General features: G+C 35.7%; 1 protein-coding gene across 4 annotated transcripts; it reads right to left on the bottom strand.

Annotated features, from left to right (window-relative positions):
- Positions 1–489: 489 nt before the first annotated feature.
- On the bottom strand, positions 490–15,254 carry LOC127843799 (GTP-binding protein Di-Ras2-like). Of its 4 annotated transcripts, none has more exons than XM_052373611.1 (2): positions 15,168–15,254; positions 490–3,733 (listed from the first exon to the last, which is right to left on the bottom strand). In XM_052373611.1, the coding sequence occupies exon 2, from the start codon at positions 3,695–3,697 to the stop codon at positions 3,098–3,100; it is 600 nt and encodes a 199-aa protein (XP_052229571.1). In that variant the 5' UTR covers positions 3,698–3,733; positions 15,168–15,254; the 3' UTR covers positions 490–3,097. The 4 variants fall into 4 exon arrangements, with proteins under 4 accessions (XP_052229571.1, XP_052229570.1, XP_052229572.1 ...); XM_052373610.1 differs by lacking the exon at positions 15,168–15,254 and adding an exon at positions 14,880–15,158; XM_052373612.1 differs by lacking the exon at positions 15,168–15,254 and adding an exon at positions 13,367–13,474.
- Between the last annotated feature and the right edge of the window lie 3,808 nt (positions 15,255–19,062).

The following is a 19,062-nucleotide window of genomic DNA, read 5'->3' as shown; positions in this document are numbered from 1 at the left end:
AATGTAGGCGGAAAGTGTCGTCCCTGATTAGCCTGTTCGGACTGCACAGGTTAATCTGGGACGACACTTGACGCACATACATTATGCCCATTTTTCTCATAACGCGTCCCATATTTGAATGGATGCACAAACGCGAAATTCTTTGATATGAGAATGAGTCTTGAATAGTTTTAACCCGTTTATGCCTAGTGGACTCTCCCATCCTTCTGAATTGGATCAATTTATATACAAAATTAGGGATGTCTAGTATATTTATTTCTATATTTAGAATATTTATTTCAGAAATTCCTTTCAGCCAACAGCGCAGACCCTGATGAGACGCCGCATCATGCGGCGTCTCATCTGGGTCTACGCTGTTTGCCAAGGCCTTTGCTCTAGACGCTAGGCATAAATGGGTAAACTAATGTTCATTCAATTTAGGCTCACGAAAAGACGGTTTCAATTATACTTGCATACTTAAGCAGCAGATTATAGAAGACAACACACATGCGTTTTATAAAAACATTGTATTTGCATATAAAACAATAAATAACAAAGAGTAACGTCGAGTGCTTCATAACAAGGTTAATATAAACAAGGTACGAGCATGGTTTTTACAGCAACACCCCGTACACAATTAAAGTTATAAAACAAAATGACGCAAGAGGTTCTAAGACAAACTTGTGAAAATGAAATTAGATAATACATAGCCAATACAAGAGATTCCATTTTTCAAATAATATCCAAGTGTTTATACCGATCTAAAAACAAATATACAAAGCAGGTTTTTATTATATCTAAATAAGGCTGTTTTTGTTATAAATAGCAATGGCATTCCTTCAATATTCATTACATTATTTATATGAATTAACGAAGATAATGTTATAATGTAATAAATTGCACAACACCTATATGTATAATTATACTATACACGCATCTTATCTTTACTGTTACGCGTAGAAGTTCAGGGGCAGTAAGAAATGGTTTGAAATCTAGTTGGTTCTATTGCATAGTCTTCTCCCTTTAAAAACGACAATATATGTTAACCCTGATAAATGGTTGAATTTGTCCAACAAAATTCTGTGCTATTTTTCTTAATACAGATATTTGCACAAACATATACATCTTTTAAAATTATACCTTATATAACATATCAGATACTCAGATAATACAGTAATGTGTATCTATTTTGCACATACCATTTACAATATTCGATTGCAAGAGTACACCGTGTGCGATTCATAAAATGTTACACTGTTTTTTCTTGTACACATGTATTGCATCTACGAAAATTAATAATTGAAACATATTGCTCTTAAGCAAAATGTTGCAATGTATATTTGTAAAATCACAGGAAGAGCTAAAAATAAACGATTTAAAGTAGATTGCATACAAGCAGTAACCCGTAAGATTAAGTTTAGTAAAATTATATAAATAAAAATAGTTAAATAAAATATATGAGCCTTCTCTGGAAAACTGGGCTTAATACATGGGCGTTAAGTGTGTTCCAGATTAGCCTGTGCAGTTCGCACAGGCTAATCAGTGACGACCCTTTCCGCTTAAGTGGTATTTTTTATTGAAGGTTGTCTCTGCTTGGGGAAAATCAAGTTAAGTTGGAAAGTATCGTCCCTGATGTGCATGTGCGGACTGCACAGGCTTATCTGGGGCGACACTTGTCGCAAATAATTTAAGCCTTGTTTTCGAAGACCCAAGCTAACATTATATTAAAAATATTGAGGGCCCTAACAATCATGTAATTAAACTGCCAAACGTTCGTTTCAAAATGATATAATTTGTCTAAACACATTATAGTTTGATCCAGCATTACATTTATATAAAATATGATATACATTACCGATTCCTGATAAAAAATCTTTAAGTTAAAAACTTTAAAAAACTCAACCATTTAATGAAATAATGTCAATGTCAATTTATAAGAAATAAGACGACTAAATACTTTTCCGCAAAAGTTCTCATTGATTCATGCAACTTTCAATAGCAATTCTTAGTGAATGCGTAATGATTATTAATGTATTGCCAATAAGTAATTAATACAAGTTTATACTATTGCATGCTACACCCAAAATAAAGTTTAATCTATTAATTAAACAAAAAAAAAAAAAAAAAACTATCATTTAAGAGTCACAATTATAAATTGTGCATGAGTAATAACAGTATTATTCAAGCCTATCTACGTATGCAAACACGAGGATTAAAATAAAGATATGTAACAATTATAAATTTAAAGGGACGATCTACCTGCTATGGACTCTGTCAGTCGTTTAAAGATACAATTTTAAACGACCTTTTTTTTATATATTGTGATTTAGTCTCCTTTACTGGTTTGGTTACAACGCATTGGTATTTCTTATAAGACTTGATAAGTAACCTAATACTAGGAAAATAATATCATATAGTATCCGCGTCATGCGAAAAATGGGTGTTATGCTATTTCGGCAAGAGTTTCTCCGGCTCAGCCTGCGAATTTGCGCAGTCTGGCCAGGAGCTACCCTGTCCGCTAATAAGACCACAAAACCATGCATGATTTAGTAGCGGATAGCGCAGCTCAGCATCAGACCGCGCGATTGCGTAGGCTGGTCTGGAGTTACGCTGGTCATATTGCATTAGACCAATTGTGCATGACGCGGCTCATAGATCAGTTATTAAATAAAATAAACTACGGCCTTTTGGCCCCGTAGTTGTAGAAGTGTTCATTTAAATGTTAGTTCCTCTGAATCGGCGTCAATAAACGTCTACAATATAACACAGGTGTATAGCTACTATGAAGCACTTGGACTGCATTGAAGCACGCATATTTCGTATCTCGTAAATGTATACTATTGTTATAATATGTCTAATCGCCAAAATCCAAAGCTGGAATCAGAAACGTGACCTTAATGACGTAGAATGAATCGTCCTTGGCCCTAAACGTCGATGTTATCCCCAGCTAAATTCCTCCACTCAAAATCATAGCGTGGTTTCAAATGCAACAGCACACACTACGGTGCACAGGTAGAGCCTATTACTTTAGTTGAAGCTTTTTAAAGGTCTTGTTCACCATAAAGTAAAGGGGAAGCAACCTCTCTTGAACGGATTGATTTGCATATACAGAAAAACTTCACATTATTGAACATTTTCCCTTTAACTTTTCCTTCCGTTTCTGCGAGCGCGTCTTTTTTGTTTCCAACTGCAAACTCATTGTCCGCCGTTTTTCCAACTGTAATAATTCCTGGAACAGTTCTTTAACGTTGTAGTTCGTTTTCGCAGACGTTTCGAGATGCCCGCACTTCCAGTGTTTCGCTACAGCCGCCCCTTCCGGCGTCCCCACCTCCCTCGCGAATTCGTCACATTTGTTTCCAACTAACATAATTGGGATTCCATCAATGTCCGTTCCTTTGATTTCTCGAATCTCCTCAAAGATCGGTTTAAGCTCTTCTAGAGACTGTCGACTTGTTATAGAATATACGAGGATAAACGCGTGACCTTTTGATATAGACAGTCTTTGCATGGCCGGAAACTGATGACTTCCGGTCGTGTCTGTGATCTGTAAAGTGCACACCTGTTTATTGCAGCTGATCACTTGCCGATACGTGTCCTCGATGGTGGGGATGTACGAGTCCCGGAATGTCCCGCGCACGAATCTCAGAACGAGACTGCTCTTCCCGACACCTCCCGCGCCGAACACAACCACGCGGTAGTCGTTGCTCTGTTCCGGCATTACACGCAGACGGACGGATCGGTCCTTGGGCTGAGCCTGAAGAAAACAAGGAATGCAGACATAAAGATATGGACCGGGCTCTGTGAAAAGGGGTTTAATGCATGTGTGTAAGGTGTCGTCCCAGATTAGCCTGTGCAGTCCGCACAGGCTAATCAGGGACGACACTTTCCGCTTTTATGATATTTTTCGTTTCATGAAAGTCTCTTTTTCGCAAAAATGAAGTTTAGGCGGAAAGTGTCGTCTCTGATTAGCCCGTGCGAACTGCAAAGGATAATCTGGGACAACACTTAACGCACATGCTGATATTATAAATAATGCGGTAGTTCTTCAGTGTATTTTTTAATCGACCTTTGACATGATACCACAATAATATTTTTAAACTAAAATCTTGAGGCATTGCGCTTCCATTTTTTTTAAAGAAATCGGATGTTTATGAAAATCAAATTAATTCAAAGTGCATGTTCGCATAATTACTTTGTCTGTATACATTTACAATAAAAAAGTATTGTAATATATCTGACATATTGATATTATAATGAAATATGTGTTAATTGAATTATCATACTGAATTTAGAAATGTGCATCATCGATAGTTGTATAGTTTATGAAAACTGAAGCACATTTTGGATACTCAATGCGCTACTTTCTCTGAGTGAACGCAACGCCTGATCTCATTTTTATAATTAATGACTCAAGTCAGTTAATCCATTCTGAAAGATTCTGAACACGTAAGTACTTATATATGAGCCGTTTCATGCGAAACTGTGTCTTAAGTTAAAGCGGCCAGCATACCATGCGACCAGCGTGCGCAATCGCGCATTCTGCTCTAGAGATTCCATCTTCGCCATTTAGTCACTCAATGCTTTGTTGTCTATTAATTGACAGAGTAGCTCCTAACCAGAGTGCGCGGATGCACCGGCTAGTCTGAAACAACGCCGGCCGCATGCATTGTAAGACCCATTCTCGCATGACGCGGTTCATAGGTATAATACGAACTTGTAAGCTTTCAATTAAGGTACTGGTGGAGTGTCACCTGTGCGTGAGTGAATACATCTTTAGTGATTATCTAATCGTTCTCTTTCAATGACTTACGACTTATAGTATATTCAAAAAACATTGCAGAATTCATCAATGACCGTAAGACATAAGTCAAAATGTGAAAAAACTAAAGTATCCAATATTGGCGGCACCATGGTTTAAAGCTTCCTTCTCAATCGAAATCAATCAAGCATTTGTTTTCTGAGGGAGCAGCCATGGAAATGACAATATTGTACAATGATGCTGCGTTCATTCATTTTGGAAACTAGGTCACGCGGACCATTACATACAGAAAACCGAGCAATTCAGCTGTCGGATATCGACAAAACCCGGCTGAATTTTCTCGTTATTCAATATGGAAACCGCTCGGGAAAACGTTTGCAAAGCAAATCAATAGCGATATTGTCTACCAATACAAACGTTTTTGAACATCAATAACCATTTTGCACCGCCTGCAAATTTCAGAGCGGTTCAAAGCGCAACCTTTAGTTGGCGTGACCCACTTGTTGACTGAAAATGTAATAATAGTTTTTGTGTAACTAATTTGAGACATAAATCGCTGTACAGAGATACATTATTGATGGAAGCTTTCGGGTGGTGAAAACAATCCAATTAAATAAATAATCAGTTTGGACAAAGTGACTTAACAACATAGCCTTCTTCTGTCCCGTAAGTCAAAATATGTGTCAGTGATTTTGTTTTAAAAGAACCAATACGGATTATATTATAAGACTCACAATTATTCCTATGATAGGTTAGACGATTTTACCAATGTTGCAAACATATCATCAACGAAATAGTATTAAACGAGTCTGTTATTGTTTAATGTACGAAAACGTTTCCTGTAAAATGTTCTTAAACAAGGACAGTCGATAAAAAATAATTAAAACCTGTTAACCCTTAAAGCGCTGGAATCGAATATTGAAGGCCTTTGCAAACAGTTTGGATCCAGATGAGACGCCACAGAACGTGGCGTCTCATCAGGATCCAAACTGTTTACTATTCTGATAGTATTCTTTGAAATAAATCAAAGAAAATGCTAATTTTAAAAATTCAGCAGACGACATTTAAGCAGACGACAAATTTCCCAGCATGCAAAGGGTTAAACTTAATAAAGTGTAAATAAACCATGCTAGTAGATAACCAATCAGGAAACAGGCGGTGATATTTAAATAATTAATAAGCATGTTGCAACTTCGCTGTTTCATCATACGACAGTACTTGCCAACGTTCCATATCGATTGACACACAAACCTGTTGCTAACTCGCCCGATCAATGGCCGACAGAGCGCGTGGTAATGAGGCAACATCACTAGTCACTTCCGGCGAGTTCATGATAAGAACAATATCAAACAGAGTCTTCTCGAATAAAGTCGCATTCCATTCCCGACGAGAAATCGGTGGACAAACTTGGATCAAGTCCCTTTAAATAGATCTTAGTGTCACCTTTATACGTCAATCAAACGCACGAGAGACAAAAATAAGTCGTTTATGGCATTGATTAAAAGAGTGAATTACGGATGGATCTTGCGATAAATTGTATCAGTTAGGATTCCGGATGACGTCACATCTAAAGTTTATGGGAGTTTATTGCCTACAGAATTACATGCCATTGATACTTGCAAGTATAGCCTCGCAGACTAGGGTAATTAGTTTTCAAACTACAGTCTCAGAATAGACAGTCCACAGCTTTAGACTAATTTGCTAGAGAAATGTCATACTTGATTCTGAACTGCGAATCATGCACTTTATGTAAATTTCCACTCTACATGGAACACATCATTTGTTTAACAACAACATTAACCTGACGCAACAAAAAAGGCAAAAGGCTGGTGCCTTTTTTTATTTATGTATTATTTTAAGACTATGGTGTGCCATTTGCCCGTATGGGCACACCTTCCACATCATTTTTCCGAGGGCTTCAGACCGAAGTCCAACGCCCCCGAAGGTGTACTTATACGGCCGAATGGGACACCATAGACGTGTTTACACATGTTAATTTCATACATTTAACGCGGAACCTTTGCATAATTTCAGCAATCTTGAAATTTTTGATGGCGTCATTTTCATTTAACGACGATACAGATAAATATCACACACATTTCAACATACTTATGTACGTTTTGAACCGCGTTATGCGAAAATACGTTATGCCAAATGCGGCAAGCGTAAGTCCAGAACAGCCTTCGCCACCCATGTAGTCTGGTCAGGCGCTACCCCGTTCGCTATTAAGTCATGCAAGATTTCGTGTTCTAATGAGCGGTCAGGATCACTCGGGACTAGACTGCGCGATTGACCAGGCTTTTCTGTAGCTTAGCTGGCCGCAGAATGCAGATGGCCCATTTCCACATGACGCTTCTCATTATATTGTTTTTTACTTAGAACTCATTTGAGGACACATATTTATATTAATGAGTATTATATGTGATAAAAATAAGAACTTTATTAACAAAAACGGATTTTTTTTTTTTGCATGAACTTCATCAAAAAAGTTTTTACAGTGCTTCATTTGTTCAAGATAATAAGCGAAATATAGCAGATATTTACAGAAAAAGGTGAGAATATATATAACAAGCATATATGAATACTTGATAAACTATATCATACATATAAACGGCTTCATGCATGTGCGTTAAGTGTCATTATCAGGGAAGACACTTTCAGCATTTTTGTTTTTTTTTCATTTTAAAGGAAGTCTCATCCAAAAATAAAATCCAGTCAAAGCGGATAGTATGGTCCCTGATTAGCCTGTGTGGGTTTCACATGCTAATCTGGGACGACAATTAACGCATATGAGTCGCGTTTTGAGAAAGCTAGGCATAATTCATGTGCGCTAGGTGTCGTCCAAGATTAGCTTGTGCAGTCCGCACAGGCTAATCAGGGACGACACTTTCCGCTTTTATGACATTTTTCGTTTAAATGAAGTCTCTTCTTAGTCAAAATCAAATTAAGGCGGAAAGTGTCGTTCCTGATTGGCCTGTGCGGACTGCACAGGCTAATCTGGGACGACATTTTACGCACATGCATTATGCCCAGTTTTCTCGGTACACAACGCATATGTCTTAAGCCCCATTTTCCCAGGGAGCGGTTCTTGTAATTTCCTCTTAATCAGTCAGATGACATTCATTGTGGAAATTCTAGTACTGATAACCAATATATTTTTAAATGTGTGCTAAAAAACAGTCACAACTTAAAAGTTTTCTGACAATCTTTAATACGACAGGGACTCGGTTTACTTCGTGATGCAATTTATTGCATTACAATTTTCTTAATTGAATTTAATGAGCTCATGAGTTGAACAGTGCAGAAGGATCCATCGGCAAGCAAATAATGGAAAAGTGTTAACTATTACTTGTTTAAAATCTGTTAAAAGCATCACTATGCATAATGGCCTAATGCACTTAACCTTGGACAAAGCTCTCGAGATAAGGGGATGGTTTGTATTCCTGTATTAATGTAGTTTCATAGAACAAGAATAAATACCACATTACTAGGCCACAAATATCACATTTAATATAGACATATTGGCAAACTCGATATTTCTGTACAAACGAACGCCAGAGGAAATATCGATTCCATACGGTCTGCCTTCAGCAATATTTATTCGGTCCGTCAGAAAATAGACCCTACGATTTTGCGAGGGCGGCATATACGCTCTTTGGTCGATAAGTTGGCTCTCGCTGTTTTTATTGCTCTCGTTGATTCTTGGCCAATTACTGGCTAGGGATGCGGTAATTCGCTGTTTTATCAACGCCAATTTGGGTGCCACCTAAACTAAGGTGATTAATAAATTGTGATAATAAAGTGCAGTTGTTAAGGTGTTAAAGTTCAGCAGTTTACGTCGATTGCAGGGCTATTTTGTTTTATTATGAACGTGACTTCATTGCATTTATTTAATAAGCTTTCAATATCAAACACAAGAATATTATTAATATGTAAAATGACCAAATAAGCGTAACTATTATTTGGGGTTTTAATGTAACTTAACTCAATAGCAATATCAGACAATGCACAATTTACATGTAACCACTGGCCGTTACACAATAAAATAAAATATACATGTGCAAATATACGTGTTGTATTAATTAACACTTCTTTAGTTGTTTCTGATAAAAGAAACATCTGCTATCACGAACACGTGGCATGTCATTCTAAGGTGACATGTCTAATTATAGCTAACAGGGTGTTGATCTCATAAATGATCTAATAAATCGATGCAGGTAATTATTGTCTACAAATAATCGTATTTGTACTGTTTATTGGTAGATAAACAACACGTTAGAGCTCTGATTAAAATGAATTCCAGGAGCCAAACAAGAATAAATCATATACAAGACGCAATGGATCTCATATTGGGTTACGGAGTGATCTATATAAGAAATTAACATATTTAACATGAATTATTAAAACGATTGAGCCCGTATATAATTCAATATCAATATTGCGTATAACGAATGTCAAACTGTTGCTCGTCATACATGTGAAATATAAACACGCATCAGGTAGAGAAATGAAACCCTTGACGTCCTATTGCCCAACTGGTAATATTGCATTGCTATGAAACGTGACAGTTTCTCAGGACAAAAAACGCCAGCATTTGCAAACAGAATCCAATCGCTTATTATCGATTAACTTATCGCAATTATGCATAAGGGTGATTGAAAAAGTTTATATAGCTGTTGATGTGTTCTAAAATCACAATGCTTTCATGCAAATCACATAGTTTGATGTTCGAGTTCAAATCTTATCTTATGTGAACACTACGCGATAAGATAAATTACAATTTATTTAGTGCTTGCAAACAAGAAGTATTTTTAATCAGCACGTAACCGGTCGAGCTAGTAGAAAATTAAATTATTTAGGCATACTAGTAGTATATGTTGTGTATGTGAACAGTGTACATCATGTATTGTATGTAATGATGTAATGATGCATTTTAAGAAATTTACATTCAAGCCATGATTGCTACATTTGTTCTTTAAATAGTTCAGCTATGTAGGAGTGTTTTTTAAAGAAAATCTAGCGTCCACCATACATGTTGGGGTCATGATGAGGCCCCATATTACTTTCCATTCCTGACGGCGTTCACGAACATTTGTAGATCCATTACATACTCGATGTAACCCACATCACAGTATTAACTTTATAAGCGAATTTATAAATTATTTGACGTTTTAATTATACGTAATGACGCATTTGTTTAGAGAAACGTAATGCAAAGGTATACATTTAGGAAAATTCAATGCTGACATGATTATTTCACTCACAAAGCGGGTCAAAACGTAACAATCGGACTCTTGTCCCATAGTATTTGTCTGTAATCTTATTGGTAGTTTCTTGATTTTAGTTGTTTGTCCTTTAAGTTGTGCTATGTGTTGACTTATAGCTCAGGTTCAAACACCGGCTGACCGAGCAAATTTGTATAATATATTGACATCTCGTTATTGTAGTTAATTGGGCTTTTAGCTGCGATTCTGCCTGCATAGAGCAGTTAGCCGAACTGTTTTGAACATGCATTGCCAACTTTAAAACATACACAACAAAAGGTGGACAAAGCCCTTTAAAATATGAATTAAAAGAAAACGTATATATTTTAAAGTCGTGTGTTTAAAATTACAATATATAACATATTAAGCTATTATGTCGAACGTATAAAGCTGAACCACAGCAACAGAGTATAATTGTAACGATAAATGCATAAAATAACATCAGGTTTCTCATATATAACTAAACCAAATGAAATGAACCATAAGTATAAATATCTTAAAATAATCGCGACCTAAAATACGTAAGAACAAGAAACCTGCCATCATATATGAATTACGATTTCTGATTTATATCTAAACGCAGACGTATAGCAACAAGTCATTAATTAATTATTTCTAATATAAATCAATAACGCATTTTAGTTTCATACAGTCAATTAGAATTTTTACGTCTTAGCGCGTTTAACACATCCAAGAAATACGTAGCATTTGAAAAGTAAATTACCTCTTTAGGCTTGCCCATTAAAGAAAACGACCTCTTATGGTCCACTTTAAGAGCTATATCCGAAGTCATTCAGACTTTTCACTTGTACAACCATAGAGAAATAACGCTCTCATAGGCGAGTCGCAGCATACTGTAGGAATAGCAGTCACTTCTGCGGGGGAATATTGACTGGCTCCCACTCGTTTTTGATCCAAGGCGTACCGTTACGTGTAACAGCAAGTAAAGCCCACTGTAAGTGTCGCTTTTTTGTTATTTTAATTCCAAACAATTTGTTTATATTGTCTTAGAAACGCTCGCGTCTATGTAACTCAGCGAGACACGATTGTTCATAAAGGTTTTGCGCATAATCACGAAAAATAATGCTTTAATATATAATACAGGGCTTTTCATCAAGAAATTGGGAAGAGTTCCTAGCCTTTCAAATTGGGAATTTCATGCGCGATAACTGCTCATTTTGGGAAGACCGTGTTTTTTAAAGTTTTGAAAGAGGGTCTTTTTCATTGTGTAGAAGTATTGAAAGACACATTGTGGTGCATTCTTAATCACATTAGAGCTAATTGCTTTTAATTTGGGAGATTTAAGAAAAGTAAAAAAAATACATTTTGGGAAATTCCTCTATCAATTTTGGGAAAAAATTACATTATTTTCAATTGGGAAAATTATATAAGGGTGAAAAGCCATGTAATAGAAACCTACAAACAATATTTTCCGGATGTAATGCTCACCCAATCGACACCTTAAATAAATCATAAACCTAACCAAAAGGTGTGTTTAGAGATTTTATTAAAAATGGTGTTTACAATCGTATGGTTACAAAAACATGTTGTGAAAACACATAGGTTCTTGATAGAAAGATGTTTCGAATAGCGACATCTTATATAGAGTGTATAAAGATTCGGTTGGAGCCAGTCTATTTTAGCAAGAATCCATTTTGCTGAAAGGACTTATAGATCAATATGCAAACCTATAATCGATTATCTGACAGCCTCGCGCCTGAAGAGCGCTTGATGGCAACTTGTCATTGAAAACCGGGTTTAAAAGCTGTATACGTGAGAATAAAACGTTTCCTGAAAAATTCTGAAAGGGCATATGAAATATATTGAAATGTCGTCTGCTGAATGAAAATGCACGCCATTCATAAGTGTTTGGAACTGCCTTGGCAACGCACTGGAATACAACGTCATGATTGGCCTGATTGAAAAGGCACGATTTGCGTTCCTTTCTTGAAATTGTTTTCTTAATCGATTAGTTAATGATGTATTTTTCCATGCCATTCGTAAGCTGCTGAACTGTTATATGAAAAATAAACAGCGTGATGTCTTATCACCAGGTGACGCACGCATTCCAAAAGGCACGCCCTTACATGATCCAGTTGAAAAATATCACTCTACAAAGAAGCTTTGTTTTAAGATGACCTGATATTTCTTAATCCTTAAAAGTGCAACGCCTCTTCAAATTTTGGAACATTTGGAGGCAAGATTGTGCTGTGCTCACCATTTTGTAAAAAAAATGAAATTAAAAAAAATACCGATACTCGTCCTCGTTTTTATTCTACGCGTGGATATAAGGATTAATTTGATCGAATAGAACCTATTATACTAAAAGTATTGAACTTTGAAGGACATATTTTTTTCGCGTTATACGCGTTGTTCGGTAGTTCAAAGATCGATAAATGCATAGATAGATCTTTGGATCTTTGGGTAGTTCTATGTCAGCCTGTACGCAAAGTAAAACGCAAGAATCAATCAAGAATGATATGGACATTGTTAAGATTTTATAGTTAAATCACATGTTTATTGAATGGTGAATTTACATTATGTATTACTACTTATATATGTGATGCATACTTATTATCTAGAATTTGTAGTACATGGGGCAAGGCTAATATAGGCGACGCCAGTTAATACACACATTGCTCCCGCAACGGATTATCCACAATCGACTCGATTTGACGTTAGAATACCACAAGGTTGTCGTATAGGGTAGCTTCTTAACAGACTGCGCGCATGCTCATACTGAACTGGAGCTACTCTGGGCAACTGGAGCTACTCTGGGCGCATATGATATAAGATCAATCTTCGCATGGTGTGGCTCATTGTGAAAGGCTCACTATTACTTGAATCATTTCCAGTGGCTTTTTTCATTCGAAGTCGGGTCCGGTAATCGACCCATTCCCAATGGAAAAGGGTATATATTTTGTTCCAAATGGTAGCTTAAATTGCCAATTGAAGGTTTAAAAAAAAATAGTTTTTTGTTGGATCTCAATATTTTGTCAAGCATTTTTAGCACAACAACAACACGAATTTCCAAATCTTAGTAAACACCGCAAATTTTTCTAATCCAAAGGGACCCGGCCCAATTCCCTGATGACTATAACGCTTGGTAACACTCTAAAATTACGAATCATATATATATTACTGGCCAATATCTAGTCAATCGCTCGAACATATAAATGATCCCATATGTGAACTATCATTTTCAATGGTTTTATTACTTGAGGGATATCCCTTTTCAAATGAATGTATTTGATATACAATATAGTAATACCACTCATACGTAAACGTCTCAAAATTAAATATGTTTAAATATGAGATCTAAATTTTTTCATTCGAACGTTTATATTACAGTATTTGTACTTACTAGACTATATTCAACAATATATAAATCCTTGCACCTTTACGACACACTGAAAGCATTACTCTGAACACGCAGAGCAGAACTGTTTCCTATACGTTCGGGTACAATAAGCTTTAACGATATATACCGGTAGCATGTTTTACCATACGATAGTTTTAACCTGACCGTCGTACGTCAACAGTTAACAAAGCGACAATAATGATGTTATTTACAGATGATGCTGAATCATAGATGAAAGTGATTACCTGGTCAAGGTCGACAAAAGATCATGTGATTGTGCAATTATTGGAACACACAATAATACACATATATATATTTATAGCGCTCTGGGAAAACATGGCTGAATGCATGCGCGTAAAGTGTCATCCCAGACTAGCCTGTTCAGTCCGCACATGCTAATCAGGGACGACACTTTTCACTTTTATGATATTTTCTGTTTAAAGAAAGTCTCTTCTAAGCAAAAATCTAGTTTAGGCGGAAAGTGTCGTCCCTGATTAGCCTGTGCGGACTACACAGGCTAATCTGGGACGACACCTTACGCACATGCATTAAAACGACATGAACCGCGTGCACGGTATTTTTCGTTAAAAGGAAGTATCTATAGCGAAATTTCGGTTTAAGCGAAAAGTATAGTCCATGATAAGCCTGAGCGGACTACACAGGCTAATCTGAGATGACACTTAGCACATGTGTTAAGCCTCGTTTTCCCAAAGCAAGGCTAAATGGTCTAAGAATCATCACCGACATGTGTTTGCAACTGATAGTTTTATCAATAAGAAAATAATCCCGAAACGAAATTAAATGCATTGCATCAAATAATAAGAAAAATACTATGTGTATGTGTATACATGTAGGTAACCATTGACCTTGCTAAACAACAATTTCAATTATTTCAACACGTCCACTGCGGCCTGAAAATTCATGGCTATTATTTCCATTGTGATATAAGAATAACAAGATGCGGAATTCGTGAACTCTCGAGTTTCATCCACACATATAAACACAAAATACAAACACTAATTTCGACCATTTAAAACACTGACTTTAAATCGTTTCTATATGTGTAAATAGCAAAATCTTATATACAGATGATATGAGGTGCGCTCTGTTCAAAGGGGGTTAAATGCATGCATGTGTGTAAAGTGTCGTCCAAATTTATCCTGTGCAGTTCTCAAATGTTTATCAGGTACGACACTTTCCACCCAAACTGAAATTTGCTAAAAAAACGTTTTGCTTTAAACGAAAAATATCATAAAAGCGGAAAGTCGTCTCTGGTTAGCCTTTGCGGACTTCACAGGCTAATCTGGGACGACACTTTACGCACATGCATTTAACCCCCTTTTCTCAGAGCGAGGCACATATAATTATTATAGTTTTAGGTCGAAGCGTTAAGCTAACATTGTATCACTTTGTATACAACGTCAGCGCACTCTTCTCGATAAGCTGCGTCTGACATTACTTAAAACCTGTCTCACACACGATGAAAAAGAATCCAAGTCTACAAAATGTATCTTACCTTATGTAAAAGAAAATATTAAATACACCAACATCCAACAGTTTTCTATAAATGCCCTGCAACAGCGTCGGTTGTATTCTACAGTAACACACACACTTGGGTGCTCATATACACGGTTAAAGCGTCCAGATATTATTAAAGCACATGTCGATCTACCTTTCACAATAAAGCAAGAACCATTTGTAAGTTTAACTTGAACTTAAAAATTGAACTTTATCATAAACATGTTACATGGAGCAGAAATTTCATAAACAAAATTCTCTACTACGTCCGCTAAGGGTCACTTACTGAGTAAACAATCACAAACACGTCATATCGGACAGGCAATTGTTTATTTAATACACCTTCATGCGTCACCGACACACGGAATTGTGATTAAAACTGTATACAACGTGATTATGATCGTGATTCGAAACTATTTAAAGGAATGCCGTTGAGTACTTAGGTCGGCGAAAGCAAGGGTCCATGTAGTGTAATCACCGATGTACACAAATATCAACGAATTAGTTGTAACCAGGTGTCGGTCGGGCGGCATATTTGTTTAGGACTCACCTAGTAATTTGGGTATTTATTGATTTTCAAAAATGTTAAACAATTTAGCCATTTCATTATGATTATGATAGTATGATATAATAATTAATAAATAACAAAAATGTCATGTTTGATCTATTTTAATGAACTTTAAATAATGGATAATAATAGTTTTTATTTGTTCACATTATTATGTAACCAATTTTGCTTGACAATTAAAGAAAGAAATGTATACGCAGATGCGAAGCATGTTAAGTCGCTTTATTGACTTGCCAGATTTATAAAACGAAGATTGTGTCGGACTGAGCGATTTAGTTTAAAATGGTCGCATAAAAAAAATAATCATCAGTGCGATGGAGTTAGTGTATTTTTAACAACGTGTTGTTGCACTTTAACGATATTTTTTTTTACCTATTTAACAGTATCAGGCATGTGAAGGTATTACTTGACGATCGATATTTAGACTGAAAACTCATAATTCTTGATTAAAGAAATAATTTGTCTTATTTTGTTATATACCAAGAATGTGATTTCTTCATATCGAGAATTGATTTTTTGAGACCAATTATTCAATTTCTTCAATACGATATCAATAAATATGTTCAGAGACGTAGATATACGTCTCTGATATGTTTAAATGAAAAAAATCGAATTCGTTATATCAATCAATACGTACGATATCCTGCTTTTGTGTAGTTTATTGAGTGTTTTATATAAAATGCTTCATTTAGCTCAACCAAAAAACTACGACGAAAGAATATGTTCATCACAGACTTTAACTTACGGTGAGCAAACTTTGAAGGGCTTATTAATTATCAATGCATTTGCACATGATTGTAATTTGGAATAAAGGTTTATTGTGGGCTGGGGTAAATGTGTCCATATTCCCAAGGATTAAAATGCACGTGCATAAAAGTATCGAGTGTTTATAAGCAAACCTCTAATATTAACGTAAATCACACATAACCTGTTTGGGAAACGGTAGTTATATGATGCCCCTTACTTGCATTTACTTTCAAATTGTATAAAATTACACAATTAATATCGTCACATCCGCTCAACAACTCAGACTTCTATGAAGGGTCTGTAACTTGACATTAGAGCACCGGGTTATTTTTTTCTAATGTGTAAAATCCCATTTAATATGAAATGAAAATATGAAAACTTACTTAAACAGATGGGACATTGAGGGTTAACTAATTTGAATAAATGTTTAACAATACTGATTTCAGAACATTATGTTCGAGATTTAATATTGATTTGTAAAATACTTTCATATCATTATCTTCGTAAGTGAAATTTGATTTAGAGTCTGATGCATATTCATTTTGCATTTTTAATCGTTTCACTATATTGCGTAAGCAATTTTAAAGAAACTTGATTTCGCCTTAATTTTTCTTTTGTGTTTCTCAACTTCATATCATCTTACTTAGATATTTCAGTAAGTTAATTAGCCAGGAGTGCTGATACATAGTCTGGTTTTGCACATAATGCAGCTTCAGTCATTGACATATCTAATTACCAACAAAATACACGCACACGAGAATAACTAACGCTTAATGATGAACGCTTGCCGACACATGTCCCCAGCAACAGATGTATGTGACCTACATTCACATGCTATACGTAATTGTTCTCAAATTATACAATTTTCTGTGTCAAATGTGTCTTGAGCGCATATGTGTTTAACCATGTTTAGTATATTTCATTGGTCAGTCAATAAAAGCTTGGGGTTGTAACATGCATGCGACATATAATAATAGGAAGAAAAGCGCGCACATATTTTAAGTTCATCATAGACATTTAACAACAACGGTCAGTATTGCATAAACAGAAATAAAAAAAACTCAATTTGATTACTCAGAAAAATAGACTGAAATGAATCAAAACCACCAATCGCTACGCAGGGATTTGAAAGGATAGATCACGAGGTAATAGCACTATCAAATTATAAAACAAACTTTTATGGGATAATTGCTGCTACTAAAAATATCATGTATATATATTCGATTAAAAATTGTTATTGTTAAGTGTATGACGAGCTCTGGGAAAATTGGGCGTAATGCATTTTCTTAAAGAGTCGTCCTTGTGCAGTCCAGTCCGCAGGCAACTCAAGGACGGCGATTTCCGCCTTAACTTTATGTTAAGTTTAAAGGATGACTCTTCTTAGTGAAAATCCAGTTTATGCGGAATGTAATGATGTGCTTGTGCGGACTGCATACGCCAATGTGGGACGGCACTTTACGCTCATTCATTAACCCATTTATGCCTAGCGTCTTAAAAAAAGGCCTTGGCAAACAGCGTAGACCCAGATGAGACGCCGCATAATGCGGCGTCTCATCAGGGTCTGCGCTAATTGTTTAAAGGGATTTATATAAGAATTATTATAAATATAGAATTAAATATACTAGCCATCCCTAATTTTTGAAATAAATTGATCTAATTTAGAAGGATGGGAGAGTCCACTAGGCATAAATGGGTTAAGCGAGTAGTGAGCAAAATCATATGCAGACTGTGATGGTGTATTACGGGTGTCATGATTTTCTTTTAACATGAATAAGACAACATCGTTAATAGCAATGCCAGTCCATTACAAAATATTGATGTAAATACATAGTGTGCGTAGCTTAACAACATCAAAGGTAAAACGTACATTGTTTAATCTACAAACTAAACTGCATATGTATATTACAGTATGTATATGAACGAATGTATATTATCTTCAAATAAATGTCACCAAATTATCACAGGAAGCAAACAAGGAAACGCTAATAATACGTTGGGTTAAAAAAGTAATAGTTTAAACAAAATCACGTTGACTTCGAATCATTTCTCTACATTATAATAATTGTGTATGACTTCGAATGCACTTAGAACAAAGATATTGACCGAGGTTAACATTACCTAAGGGTTTCCCTTACCCTAATTATGTTCTGACCGCTGAGATTGATTAATTAATTTTACCATACGATACCTTTATAAGGTCCTTGAGATCATATACCAATCTAGTCACACACAATTGTATTGGATAGTGTAATGATTTGTTCATTTTTCAATGTTGTCTGACATCAGTTGTAGTCAAAGACAACAATCATACGTGCTTCGTTATTGGAAAACTGGGCTAAATGCATTTGCGTAAACTATCCGCACAGACTTATCGGGGATTACACTTTCAGCGTTCATGGAATTTTTCGTTCAAAGGAAGTCTCTTCGAAACTAAAATCTAGTTTAGTCAGAAAGTTTAGTCCCTGAATATCCAGTTTTCAAACAAAAATGGATGACTATCAAACTAATAGAAATTTTAGCAACAAAGACGGTGAAGTGAGATCAAATATTATATTTATCAAACGAATCAACGCTGTGTATTTTTTTCCGGAATTTTAAATATGACTGTTGTGATATCGGCCGAAAAGATAATTGTTCTTTTAATGGTGTGGACCACTATTTATCTGCTAAAACGCAGAAGCGTACCTCAAGAAACGATTGCATGAAATCTAGCATTAAAATAATTATGTTCAGTAAAAAGCTTTCCCAGTGTTAATTGTTCACAACTATGTGTTTCCATCATCACAGTTTGCATTGAAAACCTCCTACAACAAGACAAAAATCGACCTTTGCTTCAGAAGTAATCGATCGGATTTAGACGATATCT

This window comes from Dreissena polymorpha, chromosome 9 (assembly GCF_020536995.1).
Source record: "Dreissena polymorpha isolate Duluth1 chromosome 9, UMN_Dpol_1.0, whole genome shotgun sequence".
NCBI lineage: Eukaryota > Metazoa > Mollusca > Bivalvia > Myida > Dreissenidae > Dreissena > Dreissena polymorpha.
Note: the sequence above shows the minus strand (reverse complement) of the source record. Positions and strands in the feature narration are given on the sequence as shown.

What these genes read in the sequence shown, in the direction of transcription:
- LOC127843799 (XM_052373609.1), bottom strand. Translation starts at nt 10,795, where the DNA reads ATGACTTCGGATATAGCTCTTAAAGTGGACCATAAGAGGTCGTTTTCT. An exon ending in TAATGGGCAAGCCTAAAGAG is followed by an intron (nt 3,734 to 10,726) that starts GTAATTTACTTT and finishes TGTTTTCTTCAG; the next exon opens with GCTCAGCCCAAGGACCGATC.